We start from the raw sequence: 13,876 nt of genomic DNA on the forward strand, positions 1-13,876 counted from the left end.
GTCATGCATCTAAACTGATTAAATGCTAATGTGTATGTTTTGTGTTTACAGGGTGAAGTACCGAAGGCGTCATTTCTGACTCTGTGCTGTCCACCTACATCCCATTCTGGCCCTGAAATCCACACTGTACCAGACATTAGCCCCACTCGATCAATACTACCAACCTCACAAGCAGTTCTGTATACGAAAACACCAGCGGGAAGGAACAGATCATCTCTGACTCATCACCTAATGCACACCTACTGGAGCCCAACTGGCTTTCCCAGGTTCGCGTATCGATCTGATCAAATTAGGCGTCCGATCGTCGCCGTCTGACGCATTCAGCTCAAGCCAGAAATGGGATACTTGCCGCGGGGCGATCCGTAAACTGGCACCCAACGTGGGGACAACACCTGCAAACCGTGTCCCATCTGGAACCAATTAGCCTCATCCCCGCAGCCAAAAGAAACGAACGCGTTGCTGTTTTTATCCGCTGTGGCAGCCTGTCGTGTCACGTCCCATTGGCTCACGCCGTGCCGCTTGCGGGTCAGATCCGATTTGACAGGTCTAGAATAAAGAGGCCTGTGGTTTTGACCTCTCTTGCTCCACTTGTGTCACTTTGCGTGTCCGTCACGCGGTCAGAAGTGTCGACTTTGGCCTCATTCGTCCACACCGCGGTCGCCGCACCAATCTGGCCAATCTCTCCGTGCGACCCACCCTCACGACAGCTTGCAAGTTCTGTCGTCGCCCTCCCTGGAGGATGAGCGATGTGTCCACATTGGACTATGAGCTGCTCTCGCCGGGGCCGTCGTTCGCCGGGCTCCCCAGCAGCCCGCCTCTTGGCGGCGACGCCGAGCAAAGGACGGCCTTCGCGTTCGTGGGTCTCCTCATGCTGTTTTTGATTTTCCTGTTGGTGCGTTGCTTCCGGATCTTGCTGGACCCCTACAGCCGAATGCCCGCTTCGTCTTGGACTGATCATAAGGAGGGCTTCGAGCGGGGCCAGTTCGACTACGCCCTGGTGTAGTCACGTGACCGAAAGACGCCACCTGCCTTAGCCGACCCTGTAGCTCATTGCGCTAAAACCATCATCAGGGAACATGCCATGTATACCGTGAAATTCGCTTTGGACGTAAGTGCGTAAATGTAACGAACGCCATATTTTCAGAATTAACAGGGTCGTCTGTTTTTTCCGCTGTAGCTACTTCCTCAGGACGGTCTACAAGGTCTACAACGAATAAACGTATGAAGTCGACAGTTCAAGGTGCCCGACATGATGCTCACTGTGAACTGTTATTACACTTCGGCTACTGTACATACGTCATTGTTACTGTAGATATATCTAAATTGTAAAAAACATGGCGTTTTTGAATGGACCTACGTAGATGGCGCATATTTAACGCAACTGAAATCGAGGCTGTGATGAATAGATGGCAGTAATTGATTGTTGCTAGGAATTGATGTCAGTTGTTCAGCCAGTGAATCACTGGACATATGGCTTATCGAAAATGTTGCGGTGGACGAAAATTTAAAAAATCGTAAAATATGTGTTATAGTTTGTGTTAACAAAAGTAGATGATGACATGACAACAAACAGTTTAAACCGTTACGTTCAACAAATAGGTTTAACAAAAAAATGTATACTGTAAAAATCGTTAAATTGTCACTTTACGTTAATTGTTGTATTAATTGCAACAAATGGTTTTAACGAACAATTTATAACGTTAAAATCACTAAACTGATGCTAAATGCACTGAATGCAACAAATGGTTTTAATAAAATTCATACCATAAAAACACTAAACGGTCATTAAATTGTCACTTTACGTTAGTTGTTGTATTAATTGCAACAAATGGTTTTAACTTACAATTCATATCGTAAAAATCTCTGAATTGTTGCAAAATCTTCACTTAATGTTCATTTTTGCATTTAACAAGTGGGTTTTAAAGTTTACACTGTAAAAAAAATCACTAAACTGTCGCTAAATTGTCACTTTTACTTTAATTGTTGTATTAATTGCAACAAATGGTTTTAACGAACAATTTATACCGTTAAAATCACTAAACTGACGCTAAATGCACTGAATGCAACAAATGGTTTTAATGAAATTCATACCATAACACTAAACGGTCATTAAATTGTCACTTCGTGTTAATTGTTGAATTAATTGCAACAAATGGTTGTAACAAACAATTTACACAAACTAAACTGTCGTTAAATTGCCACTTTACGTTAATTGTATTGATTGCAACAAATAGTTTTAACGAACAGTTTATATCGTAAAAATCTCTAAATTGTTGCAAAATTGTCACTTAATGTTCATTATTGCATCTAATTTAACAAGTGGTTTTAAACAGTTTACACTGTAAAAAAAAATCACTAAACTGTCGCTAAATTGTCACTTTTACATTAACTGTTGTATTAATTGCAGCAAATGATTTTAACAAACAGTTTATAGCATTAAAATCACTAAACTGACGCTAAATGCGCTGAATGCAACATATGGTTTTAATGAAATTCATACCATAACACTAAACGGTCATTAAATTTTCACTTTACATTAATTGTTGTATTGATTGCAACAAATGGTTTTAATGAAATTTATAACGTAAAAATCACTTAACTGTCGCTAAATTGACATTTAATGTTCATTTTTGCATTTTATTCATCGTGATTTTAAACAGTTTACACTGTAAAAAAAATCATAAAACTGTTGGTGAATTGTCACGTTACTTCAATTGTAGTATTAATTGCAACAAATGGTTTTAACGAACAGTTCATTCCATTAAAATCACTAAACTGACGCTAAATGCACTGAATGCAACAAATGGTTTTAATAAAATTCATACCATAAAAACACTAAACGGTCATTAAATTGTCACTATATGTTAATTGTTGAATTAATTGCAACAAATGGTTTTAACAAACAATTTACAGATAAAAATAAAACTGTCGTTAAATTGTCAATTTATGTTAATTGTTGTATTAATTGCAACAAATGGTTTTAACGAACAATTTATATGGTAAAAATCGCTCTCGCTAAATTGTCGCGTAAGGTTAACTTTTGCGTTTTATCCAACAAGTAGTTTAAAACTGTTTGCATCATAAAAAAAATTTCGAAACTGTTGCTATATTGTCGTTTTACATTAATGGTTGCACTGAATGAAAATGAAATAGCACTAACGAACAATTTAGACCATAGAAATCACTAAACTGTTAAACTGCATTTTTTTTTATCGTGATTTTAAACAGTTTACATTATTAAAAAAATCACGAAACTGTTGGTAAATTGTCACTTTACTTAATTGTTGTATTAATTGCAACAAATGTTTTTAACGAACTATTTATACCATAAAAATCACTAAGCTGTAGCTTAACATTCATTTTTGCGTTTAATTCATCAAGTGGTTTTAAACAGTTTACACCATAAAACAAATCACTAAACTGTTGCTAACTTGTTTTATGTTAATTGTTGCACTGAATGCAACAAATTTTTTGAATGAAATTTAAAATCACTGAACTGTCGTTAAATTGTCACTTTATGCTAATTGTTGTATTAACTGCAATTAACTAAATGGCTTTAAAAAAAACAATCTAGAACATAAAAATCATTAAACTGTCGGTAAATTGTCTTTTAACATTAATTTTTGCATTTAATTCAAAAAGTGGTATTAAACAGTTTACACCGTAAAACAAAATCATCCCTAAACTGTTGGTTTACGTTAATTGTTGCACTTATGCAACAAATGGTTTTAATTAAATTTATACTGTAAAAATCACTAAACTGTCGTTAAATTGTCACTTTACATGAACTGTTGTAGTAATTGCAACAAATGAGTTTATCAAACAATTACACCGTAAAATTCACTAAACTGATGATAAATTGTCGCTATATATTAATTGTTGTATTAATTGCAACAAATGGTTTTAACGAATAATTCATACCATAAAAATCACTAAAAGTGTTGCTAAATTGTTTAAAGTTCATTTTTGCATTCAACTCAACAAATGGATTTAAAGAAAAAATTATATTGTAAAAATCACTAAACTGATGTTAAATTGTCGCTATATGTTCATTGTTGTATTAATTGCAACAAATGGTTTTAACGAATAATTCATACCATAAAAATCACGAAAAGTGTTGCTAAATTGTTTAAAGTTCATTTTTGCATTCAACTCAACAAATGGTTTTAAACAATTTACACTGTTAAAAATTTTAAATTGTCACTTTGCATTATTTGTTGCATTGAATGCAACACATGGTTTTAACTGTCATTAAAATGTTGCATTGAATTTGACAAGTTACATACAAAATGGTTCTGAAAGCAACTTGCACTGTGTTCTGCTTAGTCATTGCTGCCCTCACAGCCTTGTTTTTCATTTACGTGCAATGAAATAAGCCGCCTACCCTAATTATGGCCCATTCAGTATGATTTTTGTCTATTCAGCATGGTAATTTTGCGCAAACTACATCTTTAAGGAACACTTCAGCGTTGCTGGAAAGCCCACGGATGTCCGACATACCTGCTGCCTTCGACAGACCCGTCCTAAACTCTGTGCTTTATACATTTCTGAGGATGTTCTGGATTTGGAGCAAAAATCCCTTTAAGACTTTTGAACTGAGTGTCAGTCCTTGTATTATTGCCGTCTGACTCTTTCCTGTCCTTTGACTATGTGTATATAAGCCATACGTTCTCATATCTCAAAAGTGTTCATGTCAGTGGTTGTCTGTTTGCTAATCTGCCAAGCTCTCTGAAACCGTTGTGATCTAAGAGAGGTTTAGAAACGACCGAAAGCTTTATTTTTATATCCCGACTCAGATTTGGAGTTCCCTTTTTGCTAATGTGTCGTCTCGAATTTGTAGCTCTCATTTGGACGGATGTGCGGTGTTGATATGCCAAGAAACGGAGGAGCTTGCATTGCTTTGTGAGTTTTGTAAGTAGATTGGATATTTTCCTAATTCCTTTTTGTCTGAAATAAAACTGGGTTTATTCACTTAAGGCTTCCAGTATCTTCAGGACGGAGTGTACTGAAGTGGCCACCCCTCTGAGATCAATAAGCCATTTCCGCTCGGATGCGCTCGCTAAATCTCTTTAACGGGGCTAAAAATGGCCTTCGCGCACAGAACAGAAAGACAGAGGTTTAAAAATATAACCCATGTTGTTTTATTGCCATTTGTTGTTTCGTACAGATGTTCACAAACATTGTGCGGATCGCTTGGATCTGACAGATGATCGAAAATGATATAAAAAGAATGCATTTGGAATTACTCGTTAGCAGTGTACGGGGTGCTCAGGTTTGTCTGTCGTGGATCTTTATGGCTCAAAACATTCATACGGACGCCCTCATCAATGGGATTTGACGACATCCTGAGCCACCCGGTCCACTTTCTTTGGTCTGAAGTTCGTAACTCAACACTAGCTTGATGACCGTTTCAAGTTTGCTGCTGGTTTCTGACATACAGTACAGTCACGCACATTCGCTCTTTTACATGTAGTGGCATCAACAAAAACAAAAGATATGAACGTATACAAAGTTCCCATGTTAGACAAATGGTTATGCATAAATATAGCTCAGGCTGTCGTACAGTGCAGTTACTGTGATGTTCAAGAAACAGTTTTGTCGTTCTAGCACCAAAATTACTTTGTTTACAGCCCTTGAAAACAGGCCAATGTTGCCGGTCGTTGCAATAAACTACAGTATTATTCATTTAGATGATCGATGGATGAGCTCATGTAAACAGTGACGTCTGTCACATAGTGCTCAGTGACAGTAAATTAGAGATGCTGTGATCATTCCGAGGAAAAACAAAGTCAACAGCTCGTAAAGGCTATTTAGCTAACGTTTACAAGTAAATATTTGGTTTGGCAGTCTTGATGCTCAAGAGTACAAAAGAAGAAGAAGAAGAAATACAAACAAAATCTACATTTCACTTTAAAATATACAATTTAAATTTTCAACAAGCTTTGATAGTATTGATTTTTCAGCATTGAGACAGTACAAAAGACAATCACACACGAAATAAAACACACAAAAGACCTTTGAAAATGTCACGTTTGCGATCCACAAATCAGTTCGTAGTACAGCGGAAGTTGGAATCTTAGCACCTGGTTGGCTCGCCATAACTGACAAACTAAGAAACGAGGGTCGGTTGGTCGTTCCCACACTTGAAGGTTAAAAATCTGGAGTGTTTTGGAGAACGGCTTGCCAAACAATCCTTGTGTACCACTGAGACTGCACGTCTCCAGCTGCAATCGGAAAAATGGCCTCTAAGGCTTCCAGTTCTCCATTCGTATGTGCTCTGTTTGCGAAGCGCGCCTTTGTCAAATACGCCGACGAGAGCACACAAGCATGGAGAAGAAAATGGTTCAAATGCGAATGCCAAGTTTGTGCAACATCGCATGCATATTCGAAAACCCCACGGACAGTCGTTGCCATTTTTGGAATGGAAATTCCCTGATTAAACACGCAGAGGAGGCCCAGTGCAAATTTTGAGCATTTAGCACCACTCCTGTCCTAACTGCCGTACGTACATATGTGTGTGTTCTTGTGTATGTGTGTAAAATGAGGTAAAGTGATGTGGCAGCACATGCAAACACTCCAGAAATCGTATGTAAAAAGACGTGTTTCAGTCTCTAATCTGAACCCTCGACTCTTGTTTAAACCTGAAAACTTGTTGCAGTCCTTTGTGTGACCTTTTTTCTTCAAAAACAGTACAATACTTGACAAATGACTCTAAATACTGAATGGAATAAACTTTGACCCCAGTTTGCACTGAGATATCGAGATGAGTGAAAGGTCATTATATTTTTCTTCATCTATAATGCAACGTTTTTATGTGCACTAAAGACTGAAATGTCATTTTATGATAATTTTGACAGTTTACAACTGTAACAGTTGTACTAAAATTAAATCGTCCTTACAGCTGATATTTCTGATTGTCCCTCTGGTGGGTGCTGATGCTAGTTTAAGGTGGTATATGTACATATTCCACCCAACCTGGTGGAATCATTAGGGGCTGACGTGAAAGGACGGCAAATAAAAACAAACCCAAAACATGGCGGTAAATGGACATAGTCTCTCAGAGCCAACGCCCTGCAGTGAAGGGCACGGGGTCAAGGGTCAGTCTCAGTGCAGGTGGATGTGCAGCTTGATGCGCAGTGCATCGCCGATCTCGCCCAGCAAGTAGTCGCTGTCGTGCTGGTCCTCCATTTGCTGAAGTTTGCGCGGACCGAACAGACGCAAGCTGGCGATCTCCAGGCGGTACAAACCTGGAGGGGGTGGCTTCCGGCCCAGCCGCAAAACGCTCTTGCCGTCGCGACGTTCTAAGATGCGGAAGTGTTCGCCCTGGTTTCCGTGCGTTATGACGTAGCGCACGTGGTGCTCAAGCGGCTCCAGGGCTGGAAGCAACTCGAGTAGGGGTTCCTTGTTTTGCAGCTGCGCCAGACTCAGGTTCATGGGGATGGATGTCTGAACATCCATGCTGGCCATGCTCACCGTCTCCTGAGGGCAGGACAGAACAGTCAGTAAGGTCAGGGTTAGCAATATTGATAACAACACAACTATAGAGAGACAGACAGTACTCAAAAGTACCTTGAGCTCATTATCACCAGCATTACGCCTATGGCGTCCTTTCTTTCCAAGGTCACCGTTGATCTTGCATTCATAGCAGGCTTCTGGTGACAATGCTTCTTCGTCATCCACGCCTTCTGAGGCAAACTGACCCGGGAAGCCCGCTCCTGTGATGCAGTGCCTAGAAACCAAAATAGTAAAACCTTAATACATTCTTTGTAATTATTTAGTTCAGGCAAGGGATTTCCAAAACCTGGTTTTGGAGGGCCAACAGCCGATAGAGCAGTGATATGCAACCCTGCTCTTGGAGAGCTACAGTCCTTGCAGACTTCAGTTCCAACACACTTGCCTGTAATGGCAAAGCAAGCCTGAAGACCTTGATTAGCTTCTTCAGGTGTGTTTGATTGAGGTTGGAGTTAAACTCTGCAGGAGACCCCTGCTGTAGTGTCTAGCTCCACTTTGTCTCAGTGTACTTGCCTGGAAGCTTCTAGTACAATGGTTCCCAACCAAGTTCCTGAAGGCACCCTAATACTGGATGCTTTCCATGTCTCCTTAATCAGACACACCTGATTCAGCTTATTAGCTCATTAGCAGAGACTCCACGACCTGAATTGGGTGTGTCAGACAAAGGAGAGATGCAAAATGTGCAGTGTTGGGGGGCCTCTAGGAACGTGGTTGAGAACCACTGTTCTAGTAATCCTGAAGGCCTTGATAACCTTAGTTGGTTTAATTACGGTTGAAGCTAAACTCTGCAAGACAGTGGCCCTTGAGGAGCAGGATTGGACACCCCTGGTTTAGGTCTTGCCCCAATTTGTGTATCTAATGTGGACTTGCTGTCTTTGCTTGCTTGCAGGTGTCCTGCAGAGTTTAGCTCCAACTCTAATTAAACACACCTGAACTAGCTAATCAAGGTCTACATGAAACTTCCAAGCAGGTGTGTTGAGGCAAGTTAAAGCTAAACTCTGCAGGACACCGGTCCTCCAGGATCAAGTTTGGTGACCTCTGGTCTATGGAGTCCACAAGACTATAGAGCAGGGGTCTCCAAACTCGGTCCCAGAGGGCGGGTGTCCTGCAGAGTTTACCTCTAACTTGCCTCAACACACCTGCCTGAAAGTATCTATCATGCATAATTAAATTGTGATTAGTGTGTGTTTGAGTAGGGTTGGAGTTAAACTCTGTGGCACCGGACCAAGTTTGGAGACCCCTGAGTTTGGAGCATCCGATTTTAGGACTCAGAAAGGTTTTTGTTCCCTCGTTGAGCCCATGCTGGTGCAGACTCCACAACAGAATGCATGACAATCTGTTCAGGAGTGTGTCACTAACTCGGACAAGGGATATAAGTGGAATTTAGAACAGGGCCTTGAAGTTTCCAGCAAGTTTATGGTTCTACAGTACATGCCAAAGGTATGTAGACATCCCTTTCCCATCACCAAGGAAAGACCTGAACCCTTTTATACACTTTAGAACTGGGGTCTACAAACTTTGCCCTGTAGTTTAGCTCCAACCCTAATTAAACCTGAACCAACTAATCAAGGTCTTAATAGATATGCTAGAAACTTCCAGGCAACTTCCGAGGCAAGTTGGAGCTAAACTCTGAAGGACACCGGCCCTCCAGGGCAGAGTTTGGAGACTCCTGCTTTTCAACTACGAGTTAATCTCCTCACAAAGTTCAGTAATGGAACTGATGCTGATTTGTCTGACTGGAAGCAAATCCTGCGGTCATATTCTAACATCTAACAGTAAGTCTTGCCAATGACTTTGAATGCTCAACAAGTACATTTGGATCTGCACATACTTTGGCTATATTGCAGGGATTTCCAGCTTTGGTCCTAAATGGCCACTTTACAGACTTTAGCTACACTTTAGCTCCATCCCAAATCAAACAAACTTGTATTCCTGAAGACCTAGGATAGATTTTTCAGGTGCATTTGATTAGAGCTGGAGCTAACCTCTGCAGGACAATGGCCCTCTAAACCAGGAATGGACACCCCTGGTTTAGGCCTTGCCCCAAATTGTGCACTTCATTTGGACTTGCGTCCTTCGCTTGCATAGGTCCAAGGAGTCCACAAGACTGTAGAGTATGACAGAGTAATAAACACATGCTGGTGCAAACGCCACAGTAGACTACTGCTTAACAATCTACGTAGGAATGCGCCACCAAAACATGAACCTGGACAAAGGACATGAGTAGAATTTAGGACAGGGCCTTGACGTTTCAGGCAAGTGTATGGTTCTATGTTACATGGCAAAGGTATGTAAACATCCCTTTCCAATCACCAAGTTGCCCTTCATGCTATATAGTGTACAATATGTTCAAACTATTTGGGTGCCCAGTCCTGCTCCTGGATGGCCACTTTAGCTCCTGAACTAGCTAGTGAAGTTCTTCAGTATTACTAGAAACATCTGGGTAGGTGTGCTGGAGAAAGCCAGAGCTGAACTCTGACAGAAAGTGGTCCCCCAGGAGCAGGAATGCACACTTGTGGCATAAACTCTGGTAATCCAATGGTCAAATAAAAACAGGCTAGCCTAAATACTCACCCTTGTCCTGCTCGGTAGAAGCCTCCGGGACATCCACATAAGTATCCGCCATCTGTGTTAGAGCATCCATAGCTGCAGGGGTTATTGTTCAGTGCGCATTCATTAACATCCTGGCATCCGCCAGCAGAGGCCTCAAAGTCGAAACCTGAGGGGCACACGCACTTATAGCTGCCCAGAGTATTATAGCAAGACGCCGACCCACAGACTTGGTTTCCAGCGCATTCGTTCTCATCTGGGTGGAAGGAAGACGCAGGAATTAGAACAACTGCCCAACTGAAAAAACATTTTTTATTCTTGTAGAAATACTTACCCACACACTGGTTCCACTGGTAGTGCTGAACGTATCCCTGCGGGCATCCACACCGATATCCTCCCAGCATGTTCTGGCAACCGTGTTGGCACCGGTGGTTACCTCCACATTCATCGACATCTGCAAGTAACCAAAAAAACAAAATTGGAATAAACTGATATTGGTGGTATTGAGATCCACTATATCTGAGATATAGTCACTTCAACAATCTACTATGTAGGCCCCAAAGCATGCGCCTTAGCAAGATCAGTACTGGAAAACCATGGGAAACCAACCATCACAGTTGATTCCGGTGGCATCCAAAGAGAAGCCCTTCTGACACTCGCAGTTGAAGCTGCCGGGGGTGTTGAGGCAGGAGGCGCGGGAGCCGCATACGTTCGGCTGATTGCTGCATTCGTTGTTGTCTACGAGATGAAGCATGGAGGCAATTTTAGCTCCAAATGACTCGCTCAATTATTTAGACTCCAGGCTAGGTATGTTAGCAGGCGGTTTGAGTTCATATCACTCACCTATGCATGCCGTCTGGTGCTGTGTGAAGCCCGAAGGGCATTTACAGGTGAAGCCACCGATCGTGTTGACGCATAGGAACTGACAGTTGTGTTGCTTGGTTGAGCACTCGTCCAAATCTGAGATGAAATAAGCAATTTTATAAATCAGCTCAGTGGGTTGATCATTGGGATGGATTATCATGTCTCAGCATGGAAAAATGTACCCATTAATTATGAACTAACCTTTGCAGGTCTTCCCATCAGGCTGTAGGATGTATCCTCTGGGACACGAGCACAGGTAACTGCCTTCGGTGTTTTTGCACAGGAAGTTACACGGTTTGGGCGACTGAGAGCACTCGTCCATATCTAATTGAAAAGCATTGAGTATTGCATCAAAATAAGCTTTTGGAACAGTATTGCACTTTATTTGTTTTAAATAAGGGTTACGGTGAGTGAGGAGAACGTACCAATGCAGGAAGTGCCGGTAAAGTCATTGGTGTAACCCACGTTGCAATGGCAGCGGAAGGAGCCGACGCTGTTGATGCACTGGCCGTTCTTACACAAGTTAGGCATCACCTCACACTCGTTGATGTCTGCAAAAATACAGTAGATATGGTACAAATATCCAAGTATGCATTTCCTGAATTTCAATAAACATCTATAGCACTTGTTATTTTAAAAACAGTACAAATTTTAAGTATTACTAAAAACATGATTATATATATTAAAATATATATTTACATATATTTGGTAAATATTACTGGTTAATATATATCCATATCCAAATCTACCAAAGAAATGGTTGCGCTTTTTGTATAATTTGTCCAAATTATTATTATTATGATAAATAATTCAATAAAATAAAATTGTTCTAAAAATTAATTCATGTAAACATCCATAATTACAAATGAAAAAATAGTAAAAAAAAAAAAAAATCTAAATGTATATATTTATTATATATGAAAAATATTTTAACATTTAATAGAAATAAATAAATATATTTAAAATATTCAGAAATTAATTTGAACTATAAATACTAATAAAAATCTGATACTAATAAAAACATATTATGATACATAATTTAAAATAATAATTAAAAATAATAAAAATGATTTTAAAAAATGCATTACATCCAGTAAAGAAATGGTTACACTTCTTGTAAAATTTGTCCAAAATGATTATAATGATAAATAATTTATTAAAAGAAAATTATTTTAAAAAGCATTACTGTAAACATTTATAATTCTAAATATAAAAATGAATAAATATTTTGTAAATGTGTATATTTATAAAACACATTAAAATATTGCAAACTATTAACACATAAATAATTATTCCAAATATCCATACATAAATTTAAAAATATGAAAAACATTAACATACGTTAAAATATTTACCACGTACATTACCAGTAAAGAAATGGTTACACTTTTTGTATAATTTGTCAAAAATTATTATAATTTATTTTAAAGAAAATTATTTTAAAAATGCATTAATTTAAGCATTCATAATTATAAATATAAAAAAATGTAAAAATATTTTCTGAATTTATATTTTAAATCCAAACCAAATAGTTACACTTTTTGTATAAATTGTCCAAAAACAATTCACTATAATAAAAATGAAAAAAAAAAAATGTAAAGACAAAATACTGACATCTAATATAAAATAATTAAATGTATTTAAAATATCCATAAATGAATTAAAATTCTTAATAAAAACATGACTATACATATAAAAATATTTCAAATATATTGTTAAATATATTGAAATATCCCATTTTTTGGGGGGAAAATTTGAATATTAAATTGAAAATATCAAATTAATATTTGATAAAATTTGTCCAAGAGCTATTATGATAATAATTTATTATAATAAAATTATTTTAAAATATTCAATAATGTAAACATTGTTAATTATAAACAAATATGAAAAGTAACGCATATTTTCTTAATTGATATTTAATAAATACATTTATAAATGTATTCAAAAATAAAAATAAATAATCCAAAATAATTTAATATAAATATTTTTAAGTTTATGCATCATTGAATTGGTCTAAAAACATTGATTTTCTCAGCTGTTGCTCAGTGAAATCTCCTCAAAGTCATTCCTAAGTGCTGCGATGTCTAACCTCTGCCGTCAGTGGTGTATCCGGGTCCGAGCGGACACATCTTCTTGTACTGGACGGTGCCGGGCAGAGGACAAAGTTCACACAGCGAGCCCCAGCCGCGGCCGCCGTTACAGCAGCACTCAGACTTCGTGACGGTGTTTCGGTTGGTGGACGACTGCTGGCACATCGTCTGCAGGACCTCCGTGAAACAGAAGCCCTTTCTGTTGTCTGACAACCACAACAGGCGAGTTAGACCACATGAACAATCTTAGTCTAATGTAAAACTGACATTAGGCTGAAAACTGGGGATTTGATTCAGTTTTAGTTTTCAGTTTCATGCTGTTCATGCACACGTGTCCCCGTATGTGACGGGTCATCATCAGCAGCGTTCTGATTGGCTGCTGGCTCTTTCAGCCGCGTTCCGATTGGCTGCTGGCTCTTACCGATGCACTCAGTGCCCGTGGAGCTCGGCTCGAAACCCTCGTTACATTCGCAGCGGTAGCTGCCCACCGTATTGACGCAGCGGCCGTTCTTGCAGATTCCTGGCTTGCTGCGACACTCGTTCAGATCTGCCAGAGTCACACGCAGAGGACGAGAGAGAAACGGATGATATGACATGACTTATGCAACAAGACAGACAGAAACAGCATCATAAGCACATATTATACACATTTTAGTTGCCTAATATTGGACTAAATATTAACAAAAATAAAAACTATATAAAGTATTAAATATTCTTCTTATACTTATTATTTATTTATTTTATTTTAATTTATTTTTAGATTAATATTGCATAAAATATTAATAAGTATTGTTATTATTATATAAAATAAATATTGAATGTGTGTTTTAAGTTTGCATAAAATGTTAAATATTGTT

General features: G+C 38.7%; 2 protein-coding genes across 2 annotated transcripts in view; one reads left to right on the forward strand and one right to left on the reverse strand.

Annotated features, from left to right (window-relative positions):
* The first annotated feature begins 695 nt into the window (after positions 1–695).
* On the forward strand, positions 696–4,971 carry LOC127153693 (cortexin-1-like). Its single transcript, XM_051094923.1, has one exon. The coding sequence runs from the start codon at positions 740–742 to the stop codon at positions 1,001–1,003; it is 264 nt and encodes an 87-aa protein (XP_050950880.1). The 5' UTR covers positions 696–739; the 3' UTR covers positions 1,004–4,971.
* A 129-nt stretch (positions 4,972–5,100) lies between these two features.
* Positions 5,101–13,876, reverse strand: part of fbn2b (fibrillin 2b) — a 78,737-nt gene continuing 69,961 nt past the window's right edge. Inside the window, exons 57-66 of the mRNA XM_051094911.1 lie at positions 13,441–13,566; positions 13,019–13,225; positions 11,352–11,477; positions 11,128–11,250; positions 10,906–11,022; positions 10,672–10,800; positions 10,397–10,516; positions 10,087–10,318; positions 7,570–7,729; positions 5,101–7,479 (exon numbers count right to left, since the gene is read on the reverse strand). Coding sequence (XP_050950868.1) covers positions 7,105–7,479; positions 7,570–7,729; positions 10,087–10,318; positions 10,397–10,516; positions 10,672–10,800; positions 10,906–11,022; positions 11,128–11,250; positions 11,352–11,477; positions 13,019–13,225; positions 13,441–13,566 — 1,715 coding nt within the window. The 3' untranslated portion in view covers positions 5,101–7,104. The remainder of the gene's footprint in view (positions 7,480–7,569; positions 7,730–10,086; positions 10,319–10,396; positions 10,517–10,671; positions 10,801–10,905; positions 11,023–11,127; positions 11,251–11,351; positions 11,478–13,018; positions 13,226–13,440; positions 13,567–13,876) is intronic.

This window comes from Labeo rohita, chromosome 22, assembly GCF_022985175.1.
Source record: "Labeo rohita strain BAU-BD-2019 chromosome 22, IGBB_LRoh.1.0, whole genome shotgun sequence".
Taxonomy (NCBI): Eukaryota; Metazoa; Chordata; class Actinopteri; order Cypriniformes; family Cyprinidae; genus Labeo; species Labeo rohita.